The sequence below is a fragment of the Theropithecus gelada genome, chromosome 6 (assembly GCF_003255815.1).
Source record: "Theropithecus gelada isolate Dixy chromosome 6, Tgel_1.0, whole genome shotgun sequence".
Taxonomy (NCBI): Eukaryota; Metazoa; Chordata; class Mammalia; order Primates; family Cercopithecidae; genus Theropithecus; species Theropithecus gelada.
This window is the reverse complement of record NC_037673.1, coordinates 134,705,164-134,729,944: the sequence shown is the minus strand read 5'-3', so window position 1 is coordinate 134,729,944 and position 24,781 is coordinate 134,705,164. Positions and strand designations below refer to the sequence as shown.

Here is a 24,781-nt window from a genome sequence, read left to right as displayed (position 1 = left end):
AAAAAAAAAAAAAAAAAAAGAAAGGAAAGAAATATACACATTTGCTTCTTTTTATATACAGAAATTCTAGTCACATATACTGTGTAAGAAACTTATACTTTTAGGGAGGTGGTAGAAGCTGAGTAGATAGGGAACAGGAGAGTAACACTTTTCTCAGCATAACCTTTTTGTTGTTATTTTTTAAATTTTGAACCATGTGAATGTATTACCTATTCAAAAAAATAGGTTATACAAGTCTCCACAAAGCTAGAATAAGAGCAAACCAACCAGATAACTTTCATGCTATAACATGAAAGACAACTGCCAATCTCAGAAGTTGACCCTGGCAAGAAAGTTCTAGAGGTAGGCTTGCTAGCCCTGTTCACTGGAAACCAATGATAGAAATGTGTGGAGAGAGGAATGGGTATACACATATACACAAACACACACGATGCCTTACCAGACACAAGCTGGAAAGGGTTCCCACAGTTGGAGATGTCTGCATGATCAGGCAAAGGCTAAGAAAGAGAGAATATCCATCATGATTTGGATTCAGGACACACTGACAGATTTCTAGGAAGCCCTCTTCAGTTCTCCTCTGCAATTCATGAGCTATAGGGATGTTAGGGACATTAAGTGTTCTTCCTCTCGTCTTCCCAAAGTTAGTAAGTCAAACAATCCACATCTTCCAACATCTCAAACCCTTCTCCACCCAAGTTTTGTTGTCCCTTCTCTATAGGTGGAAAAATCCCTGCCCCCTTCCTTTTGGGCTGGGTTTTGAGCCATTAGTGGGCTCTTCAGGTTAAGTACCATGATTCATACAGCACAGGACAAGAGTAAAGTAGTAGCAACAATCAGCCTCAGAAAAAAGGGGGAGGGGGTCGTGGAGAAGCAGGAAGACTGGTCTTTTACCAGACTGATGCTGAAGCGTGTGCATTTCAGCTCATCCAGAGTCTGCTTCTGTAGCTGCTCAGTGATCAGGGTTATCATGATTCTCCCCAGGATTTGACTTGCACACTTTGGAGCAAATGATGGATGTCTTCCCTGTTGTTCTTCCAGACCTCACTCGTAAGCCGTCTTCTGCCACTGCAGCACCATTCTAGCACCATTGGGACTTCCCTCTCCAGTCATGCCTGCTGAGTCTGCCAATTAGAGGGACCAGCCCCAAGTGATATTAGAGATGCACCTGGTCCAGAGATGGAAAATGCATGGCACACATACCACAGCACCCCTAAGCCAGGCCTCTGGCAGACATCAATTGATCACAGCTCTTTCTAGCTAAGCCTAAACACAGCTTCAGAAATTATGAACTGGCAGTCCAGATATGAAATAAAATAGAGTTGGCAATCAAGTTGAAACTTATTTGCTACCCTTAACCTGGTTCATGCTCTGTTGTTTCTAACTGGAATACCAGCAGCACTTAGAAAACAGCTGCTCACGTGAGAGACAGGGATGCCCAAATGATTATTTCCCTCGAGATCAGCCCAGTATTTTATCTTCTAGTCAGAAGTGAAAAGAGGTACCCTTCTCCTAAACTACAGAAATAGTAATAAGAGAACAAGGAAGAACAGTGGTTGTAGGCAAGACTTTCTGCTTCAGACCTGAGTACATAGGATTTTATGTCCTCCCACAGCCTAAACATTTGATGTATTATTGTTTTCCCATAGATATGGTGTTTGTTTTCTTATCAAATGGGAAGAGGATAAGGAAATGATCAGGGTAATTCCAATACATTTCAACTCTACAGACGTTGTAAACAATTCCATGACTTTATTCAACTAAGTTTTTAGCCTGATCTGATGCAAAGTCCATGGATACAGTTCACTAAGATTCTTTCTCATGGTCAACTTCTGATAGAAGCAAACTAACTGTATCAGAGAACAGGCTTCAAGCCCACACAATTACCTGAGGGGCCTTGCTCAAGGGAAAAGGGGAGGTTAAGCCAGTGTCTTGATTTTATTCTGTCTATTCCCGGAAATGACCAGCAAGCTGACAGCTTACCAGAGAATGTGTGTAGCATTAGCTAGTCAAGAGAACAAATCATCAAGAAATCTAATTATTAGTCCAATTTGCTAAGAGTTTTGACAAATCATTTAATACTCGCTGGCCTCAGTTTACCCATATGTAAAGTGGGCAGAATAATCTTAACCTGTCACAGGAACAATATAACATATTAAAATGTACAAAATGTACCATCTGGCCTATAAAAATCAGGAGTCCACATAGACTACCATTTCTTGTTCCCGTTTGTGAATCTTCAAGGCCTCAGAATGTCAGAAGTAATGAAATCAATAAGATGAAGAAGGCAATAGGGTCTATCTCTCTGGCTGAATACCATCCTCCCTCACCTGTACACTAAGAAAAGCCCAAGAGGGCTGTTCCTTCTGTGACCTTGGGGGCAGATCACTCTACAAAGAAGAGGAAATTATCTCTACCCCACTCACACCTCAGAAGGAGGCCATAAGGAAGAGCAAAGAGATAAACCTGTATGTATTTGGAGTTCTTTGGAAGAAAGGTGCAAGAGAAGTCAATCATCGTTATAGTTAACTATCATTTTCATGCATAATTATTACCACCCTGAACAAAATTCTAGCTTCCGGGGAGCTCTCTTCAGCTGCTTCCCCTATATTCTTACGGGAGAAGCTAAAGCTTATATTACTTCTGCTCCTGGTTTCTTAACTCTGCTGCCCTCAAAGATCAACCAGAGAGGGAACCTAAGTGCAGGATTTTACCCCCGAGACCCCAGGCCTCAGGCTAACCAGCTATGAGGAGCAGGGAGTGAAGCAAACTCTCTAGCTTTTCATGAGGCATTTGGACAAACAGCAAACTCCCAGCCATCTCTAGGATCAAGTCAAGAGAGTGAATTTGTGTTTTTCTGCATTTTAATTGTTGGGATGTGGCCACACACAGCGGTAATTGGAACAATGCAACTACCACCACGCAACTGATACTCTCAGCCTGAGTTTCCTAAAACAGGCCAGGCTGAGAGGGGGAACAGAACGGAAGCCATAAGGAATCAAACCAGGACACAAAAGAAGGCAAACCAGCTCCGCGAGGGGCCTCCTCTTTCTCAAGCAGGCATTGAAAAAAGTGTAAGAAGCCCTCTCTTGCCGCCTTCCTTCCCCTTCCATTTTGTGTATCTGAAGGGCAGAGACAGCCCTGAACAGTCACTAAACAAGTTAAAACTTCTCAGTTTAACAACTGGCACGGGGCTCAGCCCTTCAGAGAGCAGCAGGCCGCTAGGCCCTCTCAGCAACCCCACCAGGCCTAACTCTCAGTTCAGGCTTTCCCTCCACCAGCAGCCCCCAAAAATAAAGATCAGACCCCCACCCCATCTCCTATTGGATGGCAGTAACCCCTGACACTCCTGTTTCAGGGATGCTGAGGTTGTGCTGAACCTAGACAAGGTAGGATCAGGTCAGGCCAACAGGGAGGAGAGTCACAAACCCCTTGGGGACCTTCCCCCCAGGTCCCGGCCCCACACCTCTTGGGGAGACTGAAGGAAAACATGAGGAAGGCAGGGAGGTGCATGAACAGGTAGGTGGAGACCTGCCTGCTCTTCCTCCATATGGTTCTGCTGGGGAAAGGGGTGACAAGTGGGGAACACCCCTCCCCCCACCCCCATGAAGAAGCAAAAGGCTAGGCCCCTCCAATCTTCAACCTCTCCCTCTGTTGCCCTGCCTGTCCCCGCGGGGTGGGGCATGGGGCGTCCGCTGGTCCCCGGAGCGGGGGGGCGCCAGGGCTCGCTCGGGGGGGCTGTCGTTCGCCTCTTCCCACTAGGTTCCATCATCTGGCCGCGGGAAGCGAACTCAGGACGCAAGGGATGGGGAGGGTCTGGGACTTAGCACTTCGCCACCCCCTCCCCCACCGGGTCCCGTGCTCTCCCCGCGGAGGCGGCCTGCGAGGCCCGGCCGCGCGGGCGGTCGGGCTGGGGGAGGGGAAAGAGGGAAGGAGGGAGGGACAGTTGAGGTGCCCGCCCCGAGGCCCCAGCGCCACCTGCCCTCCGCCACCTACCGCAGCTCCTCCAGTTCCCAGGGCCGCGGCCGGAGCAGCTCTGAGCGCTCCGTTCGCCCCACGGTGTCCTTAAAAGGCGCTGGCGCGAACCAACGAGTCCCTGAGGAGAGTAGTGGGACAGCTCCGGCTCGCAGAATCCCCCCGAGCCACCCACGGAGAGGGCAGCTTCGTGTCGTGTCTCTCTCAAAGTCTCTCTCGGACAGCGCTGTCGGGAACGAGCCTGGCGCTTTGATTTAGGGAAGGGGGTGGTTGCCTCACTAACGAGTCACCCCCTCCAAAATATCGCAGAAAGTGGACGGTCCCAGTTGGAGGTACATCTTGAAACCCGCGGGGGAGGCCATGTCGGGAGAAGGTAAACAAAGGCATCGCCCCTGCCCTCCCTCCCTCCATCGGCCCAACTGCAGCCTCCCACTCGGTTCGGCCAGCGTCATGCAATTAGCCACAGTGCCCCTCACCTGCTCGGCTGCCCCGCCCTCCACGACCACCTCTTCGAAGGAAGCCCCCTTCCCCCAGCAAAGGACCCGTCCGCGGCGTGAAGGCTGCTGGGAAGTGTGGTCCAAGCGCCGATTAGGGCCTGCTCGGAGTCCCAGGAGCCGCTCTTGCAGCTGCCGGATCGGCCTGAACCTTAAAAACCCAGAACTTATAATGGTTGCGGGGACGTTTCCACTTGGTTCTGTAATTTGCACTCACCCAGAACACTTTGTAAAGCTCAGGATAGCCCAGGGCTGTTCACTCCCTCTCCTCTCTCTCCGCCCCCCCTCAGCAGGATGAGGTAATGGGATTGTGATTATGACATCATAGGCGGTTCAGTTGCTTGCGTTTGTTGGGGGAGGTGCGGGGAGGTGGGGAGAAGTACAGTGGTTACACTTTCCTTAAACAGAAAGGGAAGGAGGAAACAGCCAGATGGGGAAAAGATGTTGACGGTGCTATATTTCCACTTCAGGAAGACGAAACCACCTTTTATTAAGTCTCCACCACTACCACCACCTCCCACATGAGCCAAAGTTTAAGTCTTTTTTAAAGAGACGAATGTAGACGTTAGTGTGTGAAGAGGTTGGGTTGATGGTTTCTGGCTCTTATGTAAATTCGAGTCTCAGCTAGCATCACAGATGGTTTAGGGAGACAAGCAAAAAAGTGGATAAAGGAGAGGCTTTAAACTGCGTTCGTGTTGTGATTTCTTTGTAATACAAAGTTTTCTATTTCTTTTTTTTAATTGGTTGGAAAGTAGCAGTATGCAAGTAATCATCACTATTACACTTAGCAGCAAGTCCTCTGAAAGACGTCTGTTTTCTGTAAATATTTTGTGCCTTACTCAAGACTGGGACAGGTAAATAGCTGTGATCAGCTGGAAAGTAGAGCCAGTGGCAGGGATCTTCCTCACTGAGCCAGGGAGGGGAGGAGGCAGGAGTCACCAAGTCTGCAAACTGAAAAAGAAAAGTGAGGTACAGTACTAACTGAGAAAACAGGGGTGGAGAGATTTACCTTGCACTGCCTATTTCCCCTTGGCAAAAGGAGCAGAGTCAGGGGCCATGAAGTACGGGACACATGGTTTCCAAGAATTGCTCTTATGTGCCAGACACCATGCTTTTTTTTTTTTTTTTTAGAAAGGGTGTTTTGCTGTTGCTCAGGCTGGAGTGCAGTGAGCGATCATAGCTCACTGCAGCCTTGAACTTCTGGGCTCAAGCAATCCTTCCCATCTCAGTCTCCTGAGTAGCTAGAACTACAGGAGTGTGCCACCATGTCCAGCATATTTATTTCTATTTTTGTAGAGAGAGGCGTCTTGCTATGTTGCCCAGGGTAGTCTCAAACGCCTGGCCTCAGTCTTCCCACCTTGGCCTCACAAAGTGCTGGGATTGGCATGGTGTCTCACACCTGTAATCCTAGCACTTTGGGAGGCTGAGGCAGGCGGATCACCTGAGGTCAGGTATTCGAGACCAGCCTGGCCAACACGGTGAAACCCCATCTCTACTAAAAAATACAAAAATTAGCTGGGCATTGTGGCGCCCACCTGTAATCCCAGCTACTCAGGAGGCTGAGGCAGGAGAATCGCTTGAACCAGGGAGGCAGAGATTGCAGTGAGCCGAGATTGTGCCACTGCACCCCAGCCTGGGCAACAGAATGAGACTCTATCTCAAAAACAAACAAACAAAAAACAAAGTGCTGGGATTCCAGGTGTGAACCACCACACTTGGACTACATACTTTGATATATATTCTCATTTTTTCTTACAATCATCAAATGAAACAAAACCTTCTTTTTGACAAATGAAACAGCCCAAGAGGTTAAGTGACTGCCCACATGGTAGGCAAAGGTACTATCAAAAAGTAGTCTAAAAGCCCTTGCTTTTCACCACTAAGCTGTTCCCCTTTTTATTATTAACCAAGCTTACTAGTTAAACGGTTGAGTTAAAAGTAGGCATTGGCTCATTTGCAAAACATTGAAAGAAACTGAGACCCAAAACAAAACAAAAACAACAACAACAAAAAACCCTGCAAGTCAAGTTTCAGGCCTCATTTCAAAGGAAGGTTACATCCCCTTTCATCATCTACGAAATCATCTATGTTGCCTCCCAGTGCAGCCTAACAGTCCTACCCATAATTAAATCTCCTTATTCTACTTTTAGTTCCCAAGGATTTTTTTACTCATGTCCTGCTCTTTTTCCCTGCTGCCCCCTTTTTATTCTTTTGTTCTTGAGCCACTGCTTTGAACCGCATCTTAATTGTGCCCTCATGGGCCAAACCCCATCTGTAACCCTGCTTCAGTGGGTTTCAGTAAAGGATACTCTCCATCCATATTCTGAAGGTTCCAGGGCCTGGAGCCAGTGATTCAGGAGGTCATCAAAAGGAGTGGAATCCATTGGCTCTAAGAGACTCTCCATTCCCTGCCTAGGAAGGAACAGCCAAGTGGGAGGAACATGCACTCGATTCAGACCTTCCCTTTTCACCCAGTGAAAGCTAAACCTCTGCAAAGTGGGGAGAAGTAGGGCTAAGCCTACCAGTCATAAAAAGAACCAGGAATAGAAAACACATCCCTTAGCCCTTCTGCCCTGCAGATGCTGGCGGGGAGGGTCCCAGGAATGTAGGGCTCTTCTCCACTGCCTGATCTGGGCATCCCAGGAGTAATGGCTGAACCTCCCGTTCTTGTTTGGTGTTTCAGGGTGAAGCCCAGGCTGCCGCAGTGCCCTGGCCACAAGTATGGGTCAGACTGAGGTCAAGGTGAAGGAACACAGCTCACTGCTTATCACAGTGAATCAGGAGCCTAGATAGGGATTCCCCAAGGATGACATAGGATCAATGCCCTCAATCCAACAGAAAAAGTAAATCTTCAAATCAGATTAAACACCAAACTTCCCACCTCCCTAATATTCTTTCTTCTGGGAAGGATAACTTAGATATATTCCAACACCCTCAGAAATCAAGATATAAAAGACAATATTTGACTTCCCTTTAAAATAATTCTACCATTTCACAGTTTGTATGCATGCATGTAAACTTACATGTAATTAGCTAAGTATGTTGCAATTAGCTAAGCCAGCTGGAATCATGAGGAGATAGTAAAAATGTTTGGTAGGAAAACAATTTCATTAGGAAAAGTAGAGCTTTTAAGAGTTTTGTTGGCCAGGCATGGTGGCTTACGCCTATAACCCCAGCACTCTGCGAGGCCGAGGCGGGTGGATTACCTGAGGTCAGGAGTTTGAGACGAGCCTGGCCAACATGGTGAAACCCCGTCTCAACTAAAAATACAAAAATCAGCTGGGCGTGGTGGTGGGCACCTGTAGTCCCAGCTATTTGGGAGGCTGAGGCAGGAGAATCGCTTGAACCCCGGAGGCAGAGGTTGCAGTGGGCCAAGACCACGCCACTGTACTCCAGCCTGGGAGAGAGTGAGACTCTGTCTCAAAAAAAAAAACAAAAACAAAAACAACCCCCCCCCAAAAAAAAAAAACACTCTTAAGGACTAGGTATATAACTTCTATTTGAGAAAAGTCTCAGAAACTTATTTTTGGGCTAGATTTTTACAGAATTTGTTTTAGGAATGCTGCAACTTTGTCAGAGTGCTCAGATTCTAGTATATTTCTATTACCTGACATTGAACTAAAGCTACTTGGTTGACATCTTTGTTGTGACCACCCACAACTGCACTTACTTGAGGACCTGGTGCAGAAAGCACTGGTAGCCAGGTGTGCACTTGCCATAATCTATCTGCTTTTGCCACCACTGGAGAATAACTTTGTCTGTCTCTACTTCCCACCTGCAGGGAAGTATACAGTTTCCCACAAAGTGTGATTATACTGTAGTCGTCAAAGCAGATAACAACTCATCCCACACTCCCTTAATCCCCAGCCTGATTTTCTTTTTTTTTTTTTTGAGACGGAGTCTCGCTCTGCCGCCCGGGCTGGAGTGCAGTGGCCGGATCTCTGCTCACTGCAAGCTCCGCCTCCCGGGTTCACGCCATTCTCCTGCCTCAGCCTTCCGAGTAGCTGGGACTACAGGCGCCCGCCACCGCGCCCGGCTAGTTTTTTGTATTTTTTTAGTAGAGACGGGGTTTCACCATGTTAGCCAGGATGGTCTCGATCTCCTGACCTCGTGATCCGCCCGTCTCGGCCTCCCAAAGTGCTGGGATTACAGGCTTGAGCCACCGCGCCCGGCCCCCAGCCTGATTTTCAAACTCACCTGGCATAGCAAGGCTCTGTGCTAACTCCCACACTCACTGTCTGTATCCTAGAGGACCAAGACTCCTCACACATCTCCTTTCTGGGGAAGCAGTTTCTACAGATGCAAAGGGTATTAGGATAAAAACCAGCTGGCTACACTGTGCCTCTCAGCCACTACCACCACCAAAATCCTGACATCAGACACAAGTTGCATTTTGACTTTGGTTTCTCAAAGCTTGATCTGTAAGCTGTCTGCATGGGTAGCACCTGGGGGCCTTGATAATGACCCCACTTTAGACCTATTGAATTATCGTTTCTGGAGCCTGCATGTTAAAGAGCTTCCAAGGTTATTTTGAACATTTTTATTATGGAAATTTTCAAATATACACTGAAGTAAGGAGTATGGGGTAATAACTTACCGCTCAAAGTATGTTCCTATGACCAGCTACCTCACCATCAGCTGGGGGCTTATTAGACGGGCAGAATCTCCGGCCGCAACCACAACCCAGACCTCCCAAATCAGAATCTGCATTTAACAGGTCCTCAGGTGGTTAGTGTGCAAATTAAACGTTGAGATGCACAGATATGATGGACCTTCCTGCCCCCTATCACTCAACACTCAGGGTCAATCTTGTATCATCAATACCCTCCCCCAGCACAGGATTATTTAAAAGCAAATCCCTAACATTAGGAATGTCTTTTTGTTTCACTCTAATGCCCAGGCTGGAGTGCAGTGGCGCAACCACCGTCTCCCGGGTTCAAGCAATTAATCATGCCTCAGCCTCCCAAGTAGCTGGGATTACAGGTGTGTGCCACCACACCCAGCTAATTTTTGTATTTTTAGTAGAGACGGGGGTTTCATCATGTTGGCCAGGCTGGTTTTCAACCCCTGACCTCATGTAATCCACCCACCTCGGCCTCCCAAAGTGCTGGGATTACAGGTGTGAGCCACCGCGCCCGGCCAGTAATTTCTAAATATCACCTCGTCAATGTTCAAATTTCCATGAATAACCAATCTTTGAGGTCCTCTGGATTGTGATAAGGATTATACCAAGATAATTTAATTCCTCCACTTTCCCTGCAACGGAATTTCTTTTTACCCACGTAAACTAGCGTCTCTGAGATGCTGCACACTAAAAGAAACGCCAAAGAAAGCTCTTGGAAGGGGCTAATGCCTCTCAGCATAAACACACACACCTGTCTCCCCCAATACCTGCCACACCAGCAGCAAACGCTCCATCTCCCGTGGAAGGCCAGCAAAACTCAGAAGAAAACGTCCGCGAAAACGGCACGAGAAAGAAGCAAGGAAAATGAAACGCTTACAACACCCTCCACCCAAAAGAATCTCTCCTAGTATTATCCTAGCGAATGGTCATCACTAGTAAGGTGCGATTTAAATCTCCCGGGGTTCGTGGGGCTGAGGGAAAGAAGAAAACAGAAAGGGTGTGGCGATTGGTGAGAGGGAGAGCCAATGATACGGCAGGCTCCCCGTGAGGCGGAGCTTACCCCGCAGCCTGCCTAACGCTGGTGGGCCAATCACTATCCTGCTCTGGCTATGGGGCGGGGCAAGTCTTACCACTTCCAGAGCAAGCACACGCCGGGTAATGTGCCAGCCCAACGATAGGCCGTGAGGGTCTAGGCGCGCGCACGGAGATTGGCTGACGCAGTTTAGAGGCGAGCGGGGATAAGTTACTGGGCGGGCGGAAGGTTTGAATGGTCAACGCTTGCGGCTGTTGATATTCTTGCTCGCAGGCCATAACTTTGGCCTCCTGCGCGGGGAAGACGCTGAGTCCGACGTTGGCCTACCCAGTCGGGAGGCAGAGTTGCAGTCTGGTTAACTGCCTCCTTTCCCCCAGATTTTCTTTCATTCTGCTCGAGTCTTCGCCTGTGTCCGATCCCTATTCACTTTCCCTCCTCTTGTAGGCAAGCCTCAGACTCCAGGCTTGAGGTAAGTCCGCAGCCGTCTCCGCCACGGAATCACGGAGACCCCATTGTCCCCTTAGGGTCCAGTCGGCCCACACAAACAGAGATTGGGAGGGCCGAATGGGCACTGTCGCGAGTTACGACCTGGGTTCTTTCTGGTCAGGAGTCTCGAGCTGTGTGGCGTGGAACAAGTCAAAATCCTCTCTTCATTCCATCTTTAAGGTCCTAAGGTTGCCTCTCGTCGGTGAATTCAGGTTCTAACCTGGAGCCAGGCTGTGTGTGAATCACCCTTCGGGAATGCCCCTCTTCCAATGCTGATCCGCCTGGCTGGAAAGGGTGGAGGAGTTTGGGAAAGCTGAGGGAACTGTGAGGTACCGATATAGATGACGTTTTCCTCCTGGCTAGGTTTTGTTTTTCTCCTGGTGAGAATTGGAAGACCATGTCTACGGAACTCTTCTCATCCACAAGAGAGGAAGGAAGCTCTGGCTCAGGACCCAGTTTTAGGTCTAATCAAAGGAAAATGTTAAACCTGCTCCTGGAGAGAGACACTTCCTTTACTGTCTGTCCAGATGTCCCTAGCACTCCAGTGGGCAAATTTATTGGTGATTCTACAAACCTAAGCGTTTTGTCTGGGTAAATATACTTTTATTTTTACACTTTATTGCCTTTGCTATTTCCAAACAGTTGGGTTTGTTTGTTGGTTTGTTTTCAGTTATCCTGGCTCAAAGGTCAGGGTTTAAGTCTCAGCTCTGCCCTTGACTGTGTAACCCTTTTGAGTTCTTTTTTTTTTTTTTTTGAGACGGAGTCTTGCTCTGTGCCCCAGGCTGGAGTGCAGTGGCGCAATCTCGGCTCACTGCAAGCTCCGCCCCCCGGGTTCACGCCATTCTCCTGCGTCAGCCTCCCAAGTAGCTGGGACTACAGGCGCCCACCACCACGCCTGGCTAGTTTTTTGTATTTTTTTAGTAGAGACGGGGTTTCACGGTGTTAGCCAGGATGGTCTCGATCTCCTGACCTTGTGATCCGCCCGCCTCGGCCTCCCAAAGTGCTGGGATTACAGGCTTGAGCCACCGCGCCCGGCCCCTTTTGAGTTCTTTTCTGTGACAAGAAATTATAATACCAGCTAGGCGAGTTGGCTCATACCTGTAATCTCCGCACTTTGGGAGGCTAAGGAGGGTGGATCGCCTGAGTCCAGGAGTTCAAGACCAGCCTGGGCAACATGGCAAGACCCCGTCTCTACAAGAAATATTAAAAATTAGCTGAGCGTGGTGATGTGCGCCTATAGTCCCAGCTACTCAGGAGGCTGAGGTGGGAGGATTGCTTGAGCCCGGGAGCTGGAGGCTGCAGTTAGCCAAGATCGCCTCACTGCACTTCAGCTTGGGAAACAGAGTGAGACTCTATCTCAAAAAGAAAAGACAGAAAAGAAATAATAATCTCTTCCTATCTTACTAGGATCTTGTGAGAATCAAATGATGTGATATCTGGCAAAAGTCTTTGAAAACTGCTGCATTACGAGTCGGTCACTTTATTAGTATTAATATTAACGTTATTGCAGTTGTACTTTGAATTCTGATCATACCATGTCTCAACTAGCAAACGAAGAGAAGTAGTACCTGAGAAAAACTAGGGACTCCGGGGAGAAATCAAGCCTGTGTTCATGGTGCTCAGGACAGGGAATGTGGAGTCAAGATCCTCCTTGGCCAATAAACTCTGGACCTCAAAAAAAAAAAAATTATCTGTTTCATATGTTGGTAAGGAGAAAGTGAGGTACAGATTATGGTAGTGGGAGACTTTTCTCAGCCCAGTCTGAGATATTTCCAAAAAGCAATTAGATTTATTTGGACACTGTTCAGATAATCTGATAGTCATTAAGGGGTGTTTCAGATGAAGAGGATTGGCCGGGCGCTGTGGCTCACACCTGTAATCCCAGCACTTTGGGAGGCCGAGGTGGGCGGATCACCTGAGGTTAGGAGTTCAAGACCAGCCTGGCTGACATGGTGAAGCCCCATCTCTACTACAAATAGCTGGGCGTGGTGGCAGGCGCCTGTGATCCCAGCTATTTGGGAGGCTGAGGCAGGAGAATCGCTTGAACCCGGGAGGCGGAGGTTGCAGTGAGCCAAGATCGTGCCACTGTACTCGAGCCGGGGAGACAGAGCAAGACTCTATTGCAAAAAAAAAGAAGAAGATGACATGATCTTTGACTTTTAAGGATATAACAATCTAATGGAAATTTCGATGTACCATTATGTCTCAACAGAGGAACCCCAAAACGTTGCCTCGATCTTTCGAATCTTAGCAGTGGGGAGATAACTGCCACTCAGCTTACCACTTCTGCAGACCTTGATGAAACTGGTAGGGAGAAGGGATATAAAGGCCTTGAAGGGAAGAATAACTTTTAAGGGAGAAAACAGGGAAGTAGGATAGAGACAGAAGGTGGTGAAAGTATAAAAAGAGTCTGCCTAGAGAGATGGCATTTTGTGGGTAACTAGAGAATTTTTGAGAATGATTAAGCCAATGGGAAGAGAAAGATAATAACACTAATAGGAGCTACTTTGCATTTGAAAATGTTAGACAAGTAGGAACATATTTTGTTGACTGATTAACGGTGGGAATGAAAGTATAGTCATTAGGATATGAGAAGTTTTGTGCCTTAGTCTAATCTCAGCAGAGGCAAAGAAACCAGCGTAAAGAAATATGTTGGCCAGGTGCAGTGGCTCATGTCTGTAATCCTGGCACTTTGGGAGGCCAAGGTGGGCAGATCACGAGGTCAAGAGATCGAGACCATCCTGGCCAACATGGTGAAACCCCATCTCTACTAAAAATACAAAAATTAGCTGGCGTGGTGGCGCGTGCCTGTAGTCCCAGCCATTCGGGAGGCTGAGGCAGGAGAATCGGTTGAACCCGGGAGGCGGAGTTTGCAGTGAGCTGAGATAGCACCAATGCACTCCCGCCTGGCGACAGAGCGAGACTGCGTCTCAAAGAAAAAGAAATACATTGTCAATTAATTCTTATATGTTTTATATAAAATATTCCAAAAGGAATGTTTCATAAGTTAACCTTCCAGAATTCTAATTTCAGATTTTCTGAGTGATAACTTTTCTTTTCTACTCATAAAAAAAAAAAAAAAAAAAAAACAACTCCGTAGGTAGCAAAGTGCAGTGTTTCCCAGCACTACTTCTTTTAGTGACACATATAAAACCTTAAGTTTCTGTGAAATTGTACCTTGTACTATGAAATGGGTATCAATCGAGAGGCTTTGTATTCAAAAGCTCAGTCCTTGAAATTAATATGGCTTACTGGTAATGAAGAAAATCTGAAGGAAAAACAGGATGCATGGACAAAAATAACTCCTTTTACTGATTTTTTATATTTGATTGCAGGTCACCTGGATTCTTCAGGACTTCAGGAAGTGCATTTAGCTGGGATGTAAGTTCTGTTGCTAAATGAACCCCATGCAAAAGCTTTTTAGCACTGGTCATAGAGATTTTATCCTGTGTGGACTCTGCAGAGTGCAAAACCTTTCATATTGGGTATAAGTGGGCTTTGAGGCCTAGTTCCTTACCTTGAACAGTTTCTAAGGTTTCCAGATCTAAATAGTGTTGTGAAAATGAAGGCTATTCATTTTAACTGTCATAATCAGAAGTATCTATAAGGAAATGAAGGAAAATGGTATACTACACTTATACAGGCTTTTATTTGAATGTGGAAAGTGCTGTATCTTAGTAATTCAAAGTACAGAGTGGCCAGGCGCGGTGGCTTACATCTGTAGTAATCCCAGCACTTTGGTAGGCCAAGGCAGGCGGATCAGTTGAGGTCAGGAGTTCAAGACCAGCCTGCCCATCATGCAGAAACCCCATCTCTATTAAAAATACAAAAATTAGCCGGGTGGGGTGGCACATGCCTGTAATCGCAGCTACTTGGGAGGTTGAGGTAGGAGAATTGCTTGAGCCCGGGAGGCGGAGGTTGCAGTGAGCAGAGACCACACCACTGCCCTCCAGCCTGGGCGACAGAGCGAGACTGCGTGTTGAAAAGAAAAAAGAAAGTACAGAGTGTAGGCTCTGGAATCAGTGTCTGGATTCCTGGCTTACTACTTCATTCACCAGTTGTGACTCTGGCAAGTTTTTTTTAACTTCATTAGACCTTAATTTTTTTTATTTGTAACATGGAGACAATAATAGCACTTGTCATAAAGTAGCTATTGTAAGGATTAAATAACCTGTGTATCTAACACATACCAAGCATTTTATTTATGTATTTATTTTTATTTTTGAGATGGAGTCTGGCTCTGTTGCCAAGGATTGAGTGCAGTGGCGCCATCTTGACTCACTGCAACCTCTGCCTCCCTGGGTTCAAGCGATTTAAGCGATTCTCCTGCCTCAGCTTCCTGAGTAGCTGGGATTACAGGCGTCCACCACCATGCCTGGCTAATGTTTGTATTTTTAGTAGAGATGAGGCTTCACCATGTTGGCCAGGCTGCTCTTGAACTCCTGACCTCAAGTGATCAGCAACCCCCTCGGCCTCCCAAAGTGCTGGGATTACAGATGGGAGTCACCTGGCCCGGCCTGAATTGCTTTAAATGCTCTAACCCAGATAGATAATGAAATCCACAGAGGGAGGATAGAAATTTATATATAGATATGTTTTTTGTTTGTTTGTTTGTTTTGTTTTTTTTTTTGGAGATGGAGTCTCACTCTGTTGCCAGAATGGAGTGCAGTGGCCTGATCTCAGCTCACTGCAACCTCCGCCGCCCAGGTTCAAGCGATTCTCTCGCTTCAGCCTCCCGAGTAGCTGGGACTACAGGCACACGCCACGACGCCCAGCTAATTTTTGTATTTTTAATAGAGACGGGGTTTCACCATGTTGGTCAGGATTGTCTCGATCTCTTGACCTCGTGATCTGCCCGCCTCGGCCTCCCAAAGTGCTGGGATTACAAGCATGAGCCCCCACGCCGGGCTTTTTTTTTTTTTTTTTTCTTCCAGACGGAGTTTTGCTCTTGTTGCCCAGGCTTGAGTGCAGTGGCGCGATCTCGGTTCACCACAACCTCCCCCTCCCGGATTCAAGAGATTCTCCTGCCTCAGGCCCCAGAGTAGCTGAGATTACAGGTATGCGCCACCACGCCCAGCTAATTTTGTATTTTCAGTGGAGAGACGGGTTTCTCTGTGTTGGTCAGGCTGGTCGGGAACTCCCAACCTCAGGTGATCCGCCCGCCTCAGCCTCCCAAAGTGCTGGGATTACAGGCGTGAGCCACCCCGCCCGGCCAGAAATTAAATTTTTTTAAAAAATTAGCCCTGGCCGGCACGGTGGCTCACGCCTGTAATCCCAGCACTTTGGGAGGCTGAGGCGGGCGGATCACAAGGTCAGGAGATTGAGACCATCCTGGCTAACATGGTGAAACCCCGTCTCTACTAAAAATACAAAAAATTAGCTGGGCTTGGAGGCGGGCGCCTGTAGTCCCAGCTACTCAGGAGGCTGAGGCAGGAGAATGGCGTGAACCTGGGAGGCGGCGCTTGCAGTGAGCCGATATCCTGCCACTGCACTCCAGCCTGGGTGACAGAACCAGACTGTCTCAAAAAAAAAAAAAAAAAAAAAAAAATAGCCCCAATACACTGTGCTGGAAAATTAGTAAATTGTATAAAACTCGTTCATCTTTGGTACATGTTTATTTATATGGTTATACAGGCAAAATGAGGGTCTTATCCCCAAGATATCACTTGAGTCTTCATATTTACCACAGAGAATACCCTATGTATTGTTGTTGGAAGAGACATATCAACTGGGAATAGGGCTCCTAGAATGAAATTTTAAAAATGTTGGGATGCACCAAATCCACTGAAGAATAATCAAACAGTATTTGGGGCTAACCTGACAGGCAGTTTGTTTTAATCTGCAGGAATTATCACCAGCACCTAATGAAATGTAGCCCAGTGAGTAGCCTCTCTTTTTTGGGTTTGGGTTTGCTTTTCAGGTGGGAGGCAGAGGGTTTCCATTGCACCTGTGACTTGATGCGGGACGTTTTCAGCAAACTCTTTTTTAGGCACAGCTTCTCTGTAGCACTCCGAATGGTTTGGACCGTGGCCATAGAAAGAGAGATGCAATGTGTAGCTTATCTGCAAATAAAGAAAATGTGAGTGTTTAATGGAAACCTAGATATATTGGCAGTTTTATTTTTTTGAGTGAAGAAACTTGTTGTTATCATAGTGAGACGTAGAACTGTTTATACCTCGTATGCTAGACAAGCAAAACTGTATTACTATAGGGGAGAAAAATTGTTTGTTTTTGTTTTTTCTTATTAAAGTTTGGCCCTAGGACAGACACCCAGCTCCAAGTTCTCCACAGTAGGTCATCATTTCTCATGTTCAGTTGATCATTTTGAGGATAAAAATTATCCTTACTGTAGTGTAAGGGATTTAGGAGTTTTGTTTGTAGGGTTAACTTGCATAACTTGTTCACAGATTTTTTTTTCCACCACTTTACATGCAAGTGTAGATTTATTAATTTCTTATTTCCCCCTTAGTCTGGCTTTTAAGCCCTTATTTCGAGGAAGCCATGGTACTTTTTATCTAAACCTTAGGTCATCCTTCGTTCCAAGTTAAAACTAGCCTCTTCAGAACCACCTAATCACTAAGATAATTCTGTATCTAATCCCTTCAACTAATCCTCTTTTCTAGACATCTTTTTTTCTTCCCTGCCTCCCATCCATTTCCCCAGATCATTACCCATAAAAGATAGCTGCTGTTCTTTTCTTACATTGACTTAAGATAGACTCATGTTTTTGGCTGTTCTAATCAGTTTTTTCTTGATTTAATACTGTCCTTTTAATCTCCATTTATAATCACTTTTTATTCATTTATTTTTGAAACTGAGTCTCGCTCTATCGCCCAGGCTGGAGTGCAGTGGCACGATCTCGGCTCATTACAACCTCTGCCTCCTAGGTTCAAGCGATTCTTGTGCCTCAACCTGCCAAATAGCTGGGACTGTAGGCACATGCCACCACGGCCCGGCTAATTTTTGTATTTTTAGTAGAGACGAGGTTTTGCCTTATTGGCCAAGCAGGTCTCCTGACCTCAAGTGATCCGCCCGCCTCGGCCTCTCAAAAGGCTGAGATTACAGGTGTGAGCCACTGCCTGGCCTATAATCACTTTTTTTTTTTTGTGAGAGAGAGTTGCTGTTGTACCCCAGGGTGGAGTGCAATGGTGCAATCTCGGCTCACTGCAACCTCTGCCTCCTGGGTTCAAGCGATTTTCCTGCCTCAGCCTCCTGAATAGCTGGGATTATAAGCATGTGCCACCACACCTGGTTAATTTTTGTATTTTTAGTAGTGACAATGTGTCACCAAATTGGCCAGGCTGGCCTTGAACTCCTGACCTGTGATGATCTACCCACCTTAGCCTCCCAAAGTACTGAGGTTACAGGTGTGAGCCATCATGCCCGGCCAATAATCACTTTTTAAAATCTCACTATCCCCTCCCCAGGCAGGCTCCCTATCCCTACCCCATTCCTTTTACTTGTGACCAAAAATTAGTATCTTCCAAAGCAAATCTGCATGCCTTATATCAAATCCACATCATAATTTGCATCTTCAAATGCAAGGTTATATAGCGTCAGGATATAGAGTCAACTTTGATTACATGAAATGTGTTTTGTAAGGGTTATTCATGGCTTCATCAGATGAAATGTTTTTATCAGGGCCAGCTGACACTTCTCTTCCCCAACTAATGCAGTTTTTCTTATTCAGGAAAATGGCACTTTGAAGCCCTTGGAGTGTCAGGTACCCAGGAACCTGAGGTTTCAAAAGAGACCAGGGGAACCTTATGTGTCTCCTCTTTCTCTGCTGGTAAGTCATTGAACATCATTATTAAGGATCAGTTGAAGTGTTATAGGCTATAGGATGGCAGCTCTGGATTTATGAACCTTTGAATTTTTCTAAACTGGCATCATCAAGCCAAATTTAGGTGAGAAAAAGGGGGTTGGAGAAATAAAGTTTGAGCAGGAAAAGAGAGGAACAATATGTCCTATGATCTTCTTGTTTAAGTTTAAGGAGGAAAAAATATGACTTGGGCTTTTTTTTTTTTTTTTTTTGTGAGATGGAGTCTTGCTCTGTTGCCCAAGCTGGAGTATAATGGCGCGATCTTGGCTCACTGCAACCTTCTGCCTCCCAGGTTCAAGTGATTCTCCTGCCTCAGCCTCCCAAGTAGCTGGGATCATAGGTGCCCACTACCGTGCCTGGCTAATTTTTGTATTTTTAGTAGAGACGGGGTTTCGCCACGTTAGCCAGGCTGGTTCCGAACTCGTGACCTCAGGTGATCCACCCACCTCAGCCTCCTAAAGTGCTGGGATTACAGGTGTGAGCCACCGTGCCTGGCCAAGCTTCTTTTTTTCTTCTACTTTATTCTTTAAAGATTGCTTTTTTATTTTTATGTTTTTAAACACAAGGTCTTGCTATGTTGCCTAGGCTAGACTCGAACTCTTGGGCTCAAGCAATCTTACCACTTTGGCCTACTGGGTAGCTAGGACTACAGGCACACGGATCTGTGCCTGGCTCTGGATGCTTTTCTCTAATAAATGGACCCTAATTTATAAAAGGACTTCCATATTGTTAGATACTTAGTGGTATCCAAATTTTCCTTTTACAAATAATGCTATAATGTAAGTTCTCAAAGTTCTCAAGCGTAAATATATTTGACTGCATTTCGGATTTTTCTCTTCAGTGCTGGATTGAAAGTATATATATATATATATATATATATATATATATATACACACATAATTTTTTTTTTTTTTTTTTTGAGATGAAGTCTCTGTCTGTTGCCCAGGCTGGAGTGCAGTGGTAAAATGTCGGCTCACTACAACCTCCGCCTCCCAAGTTCAGGCAATTCTCCTGCCTCAGGGTCCCAAGTAGCTGGGACTGCAGGTGTGTGCCACCATACCCAGCTAATTTTTGTATTTTTAGTAGAGATGAGGTTTCACCACGTTGGCCAAGCTGGTCTTCGAACTCCTGATGTCAAGCAGTCTGCTTGCCTTAGCCTCCCAAAGTGCTGGGATTGCAGGTGTGAGTGAGCCACTGCATCTGTCTTAGGTATAAATTTTTAATCTGCTCATCTTGTCAGTGTGACATAAAGTTTTTATTTTATTTTATTTTATTTTATTTTTTAAGATTGATTCTTGCTCTGTTACAAGGCTAGAGTGCAGTGGTGTGATCTCAGCTTACTGCAATATCTGCCTCCCAGGTTCAAGTGACTCTCTTGCCTGAGCCTCCTAAGTAGCTGGGATTATAGGTACATGCCACCACATCCACCTAATTTTTGTATTTTTAGTAGAGACAGGGTTTCACCATGTTGACCATGATGGTCTCAATCTCCTGACCTTGTAATCCGCCTGCCTCTGCCTCCCAAAGTGCTGGGATTACAGGCGTGAGCCACCGCCCCCGACAGTATCAATATTTTTAAAGTTTTTTTTCTTTCTTTCTTTTTTGTTTTCTCCTCTCCCTAGAAATAGGGATCTCACTGTGTTGCCTAGGCAAATCTCAAACTCCTGGGCTCAAGCCTTAAGGTTTTGATACTTTCTCCAATTTTTTTCTTAAAAAGTTATAAGAATTTACATTTTCATTAGCAATCCATATCTCATAGAATTAATTAATTAATTTATTTATTTTGAGACAGAGTCTCACTCTGTCGCCCAGACTGGAGTGCAGTGGTGTGATCTCAGCTCACTGCAACCTCCGCCTCCCTGGTTCAAGCAATTCTCCTGCCTCAGCCTCCCGAATAGCTGGAACTACAGGCACACGCTGCCATGCCCAGCTAATTTTTTATATTTTAGTAGAGATGGGTTTCACCATCTTGCCCAGGCTGGTCTTGAATTTCTGAGCTCAGGCAATCCACTTGCCTCAGCCTCCCAAAGTGCTAGGATTACAGGTGTGAGCCACCCCGCCCAGCCCGCCCAGCCTTCTCATGGAATTTTTTTTTTTTTTTTTGAGATGGAGTCTTGCTCTGTCGTCCAGGCTGGAGTGCAGTGGGACAATCTCTGCTCACTGCAACCCCCACCTCCCAGGTTCAAGTGATTCTCCTGCCTCAGCCTCCTGAGCTGCTGGGACTACAGGTGCGCGCCACCACGCCCAGCTAATTTTTGTATTTTTAGTAAAGACGGGGTTTCACCGTATTGGCCAGGCTGGTTCGAACTCCTGACCTTGTGATCTACCCACCTCGGCCTCCCAAAGTGCTGGGATTATAGGCATGAGCCACCACGCCTGGCCTTCTCATGGAATTTTTTAAAAAATTACTTTCTGCTGAGCAGTCTAGGGTGGGGGAAAATGCTAATTAGGCCAGATGTTGTGGCTCATCCCTGTAATCCCAGCACTCTGGGAGGCCGAGGCGAGAGGATTGCTTGAGTCCAGGAGTTTGAGTTCCCTAACTGGGGAACACAGCAAGACTACATCTCTACCCCACCCCCATTCTCCCCCAAAAAAGGCTGGGACTTGGTGGTGCATGCCTGTAGTCTCAGGTACTCTGGAGGCCAAGGCAGGAGGATAGCCTCAGCCCAAGAGTCTGAGGCTTCAGTGAGTTATAATTGGGAGGATTGCTTGAGCACAGGAGTCTGAGGCTGCAGTCAGCTGAGATGGAGACTCAGTCTCAAATAAATAATACACACATAGATACATACATGGTAAAATCATTTTATATTAAAAATAATTAGCAGTCCACGCATGGTGGTTCATGCCTGTAATCCCACCACTTTGGGTGGCTGAGATGGGTAGATCATCTGAGGCCAGGAGTTTGAGACCAGCCTGGCCAACATGACGAAACCCTGTCTCTACTAAAAATACAAAAATTAGCCAGGCATGGTGGCGCCTGGCTGAGAAACAAGAATGGCTTGAACCTGGGAGGTGGAGATTGCAATGAGCTGAGATCACACCACTGCACTTCAGTGCAGTGATTGGACAGGTGACAAAGAGACTGTCTCAAAAAAAAAAAAGTAAAATAAATAAATAAATAAAATAAAAATAATTAGAGTGGCCGGGTGCAGTGGCCCACACCTGTAATCCCAGCACTTTGGGAGGCTGAGGCAGGCTGATCACTTGAGGTCAGGAGTTCCAGACCAGCCTGGGCAACATGGTGAAACTCCATCTCTACCGAAAAAAAAAATACGAAAATTAGCTGGGGCCGGGTGCAGTGGCTCACGCCTGTAATCCCAGCACTTTGGGAGGCTGAGGTGGGTGGATCACGAGGTCAGGAGATCGAGACCATCCTGGCTAACACGGTGAAACCCTGTCTCTACTAAAAATACAAAAAAATTAGCTGGGCGTGGTGGCCAGTGCCTGTAGCCCCAGCTACTCGGGAGGCTGAAGCAGGAGAATGGTGTGAACCCGGGAGGCAGAGCTTGCAGTCAGCTGAGATCGCGCCACTGCACTCCAGCCTGGGGGACAAGAGCGAGACTCCATCTCAAAAAATAAAATAAAACAATAATAATAATAATTAGTAGTGATTTCATGGGATTATGATCCACGCGTATTTTCTCTAGTGTCTTTTGTGCACTTATAATACTGGGGTCTTAACTTACCCAGGCATTCACTTGCCTTTCGTAGACCATGGACTCCAGAGATTTGGATTCTTATTTCTAATCTCAACCCTGAGGGAAAGCTATTTTAACATATTCTTTCCTACGAAGATAAAGCTGATCTTTTTTTTTTTTTTTTTTTTTTTTTGAGACACAGTCTTGCTGTGTCACCAGGCTGGAGTGCAGTGGTGCGATCTCAGCTCACTGCAACCTCCACCTTCTGGGTTCAAGCAATTCCGCTGCCTCAGCCTCCCAAGTAGCTGGGACTACCGGCGTGCACCACCACACAAGGCTAATTTTTCATATTTTAGTAGAGATGGGGTTTCACCATGTTGGCCAGGATGGTCTTGATCTCCTGACCTCGTGATCCATGCCCGGGCACTAAGTTGATCGTGTTTTATTTAGGTTTTTGGTTTCTAGGATGGAGGGAAGACCTGGAGTATATTCAATTATTGGATAGTCTTGTGTGTGATTTTTTTTTTTTTTTTTTTTTTTTTTTTTTTTTTTTTTTGAGACGGAGTCTCCCTCTGTCGCCCAGGCTGGAGTGCAGTGGCCAGATCTCAGCTCACTGCAAGCTCCGCCTCCCGGGTTTACGCCATTCTCCCGCCTCAGCCTCCCGAGTAGCTGGGACTACAGGCGCCCGCCACCTCGCCCGGCTAGTTTTTTGTATTTTTTTAGTAGAAACGGGGTTTCATGGTGTTAGCCAGGATGGTCTCGATCTCCTGACCTCGTGATCCGCCCGTCTCGGCCTCCCAAAGTGCTGGGATTACAGGCTTGAGCCACCGCGCCCGGCCGATTTTTTTTTAATTGCAGTAAAATGTGCATAATATTTACAATTTTAACTATTTTTGACTGTGCAGTCTAGTGACAGTAAGTATATTAATAATGTGAGACTATCACCAGAACTCATTTCCAGAATTTTTTCATTATTCAAAACAGAAGCTGTATACCCTTAAGTGATAACTCTCCGTCCCTGTTTCTGCCCAGCCATTGATAACCTCTATTTTCTGTCTCAGTGAATTTGACTATTCTAGATACCTCATATGAGTAGAATAATATAATATTTTGTCCTTTTGTGTGTGTGTGTGTGTGTGTGTGAGGTCTCACTCTGTCACCTCTGCTGGAGTGCAGTGGCACAATCATAGCTCACTGTAGCCTCAAACTCCCGGGCTCTGATGATTCTCCCACCTCAGTCTACCAAGTAGCTGGGACTGCAAATGTGTGCCACTACGCCTGGCTAATTTTTTTTTTTTTTTTTTTTTTTTTTTGACATAGAGTTTCACTGTCACCCAGGCTGGAGTGCAGTGGTGCAATCTTGGCTCACTGCAACCTTTGTCTCCCAGGTTCAAGCGATTCTTGTGCTTTACCCTCCCTAGTAGCTGGGATTACAGGCATGTGCTACCATGCCTGGTGAATTTTTTTGTATTTTTGGCAGAGACGGAGTTTCACCATGTTGGCCAGGCTGGTCTTAAACTCCTGGCTTCATGTGATCTGCCCACCTCGACCTAATTTTTTTGTATATTTTGTAGAGACAGGGTTTTGCCATGTTGCCCAGGCTGGTCTCAAATTCCTGGGTTCAGGAGATCCATCTGCTTCAGCCTCCCATAGTGCTGGAGTTATAGGTGTGAGCCACTGCGTCCAGCCTATATTTCCATTTAGCATAATGTCTTCAAAGTTCATCTATGTCATAGCATGTATTAGAATTTCATTTCTTGGCTGGGCGCAGTGGCTCAAGCCTGTAATCCCAGCACTTTGGGAGGCCGAGACGGGCGGATCACGAGGTCAGGAGATCGAGACCATCCTGGCTAACACGGTGAAACACCGTCTCTACTAAAAAAATACAAAAAGCTAGCCGGGCGAGGTGGCGGGTGCCTGTAGTCCCAGCTGCTCAGGAGGCTGAGGCAGGAGAATGGCGGGAACCTTGGAGGCGGAGCTTGCAGTGAGCTGAGATCCGGCCACTGCACTCCAGCCTGGGCAACAGAGCGAGACTCCGTCTCAAAAAAAAAAAAAAAAAAAGAATTTCATTTCTTTTGTATGTATATCATATTTTGCTTATCCATTCATCTGTTGATGGACATTTTGAGTTGTTTCCAACCTTTTGGTCATTGTGAATAATGCTGCTATGAACATAGGTATACAAACATCTGCTTGAGTCCTTGCTTTTATTTTATTTTATTTATTTTTTTCCAAGACGGAGTCTTTGCCCTGTCGCCCAGGCTGGAGTGCAGTGGCGCAATCTCAGCTCACTGCAACTTCCATCTCCCCAGTTCAAGCAATTCTCCTGCCTCAGCCTCCCAAGTAGCTGGGATTACAAGCACGTGCTACCATACCCGGCTAATTTTTGTATTTTTAGTAGAGATGGGGTTTCAACATGTTGGCCAGGCTGCTCTTGAACTCCTGACCTCATAATCTGCCCGCCTCGGCTTGTAATCCCAAAGTACTGGGATTACAAGTGTGAGCTGCCGCGCCTGGCCCCTGTTTTTAATTCTTTTGGGTATATATTCATAAGTAGAATTGCTTGATTATATGATGATTCTACGTTTAATTTTTTGAGGAACTAGCATGCTAGTATCCATAGAGTGCCTGTGCACCCTTTTACATTCCCACCAGCAATGCACAAACACTTGTTATTTCTTTTTTTTTTTTTTTTTTTTTTTTTTTTTTTTT

At 46.3% G+C, this 24,781-nt stretch overlaps 2 protein-coding genes across 7 annotated transcripts in view; one reads left to right on the top strand and one right to left on the bottom strand.

Moving 5' to 3' along the window:
- The window catches only part of FAM53C (family with sequence similarity 53 member C), a 13,174-nt gene extending 8,029 nt beyond the window's left edge, over positions 1-5,145 (bottom strand). For 3 of the 5 annotated variants that reach the window (XM_025386966.1, XM_025386968.1, XM_025386970.1), the window contains exons 1-3: positions 3,994-4,700; positions 892-1,121; positions 440-497 (exon numbers count right to left, since the gene is read on the bottom strand). In XM_025386966.1, the coding sequence (XP_025242751.1) occupies positions 440-497; positions 892-969 (136 nt within the window). In that variant the 5' untranslated portion in view covers positions 970-1,121; positions 3,994-4,700. Of the gene's footprint in view, positions 1-439; positions 498-891; positions 1,122-3,993 lie in introns of all 5 variants that reach the window. The other 2 variants (XM_025386967.1, XM_025386969.1) reach the window with 2 other exon arrangements.
- CDC25C (cell division cycle 25C) overlaps positions 3,821-24,781 on the top strand; it is a 57,241-nt gene continuing 36,280 nt past the window's right edge. Inside the window, exons 1-6 of one of the 2 annotated variants that reach the window (XM_025386963.1) lie at positions 3,821-4,345; positions 10,973-11,200; positions 12,822-12,916; positions 13,945-13,990; positions 16,455-16,488; positions 16,599-16,688. In XM_025386963.1, coding sequence (XP_025242748.1) covers positions 11,007-11,200; positions 12,822-12,916; positions 13,945-13,990; positions 16,455-16,488; positions 16,599-16,688 — 459 coding nt within the window. In that variant the 5' untranslated portion in view covers positions 3,821-4,345; positions 10,973-11,006. Of the gene's footprint in view, positions 4,346-10,972; positions 11,201-12,821; positions 12,917-13,944; positions 13,991-16,454; positions 16,489-16,598; positions 16,689-24,781 lie in introns of those variants that run through there. The other variant, XM_025386964.1, reaches the window with a different exon arrangement.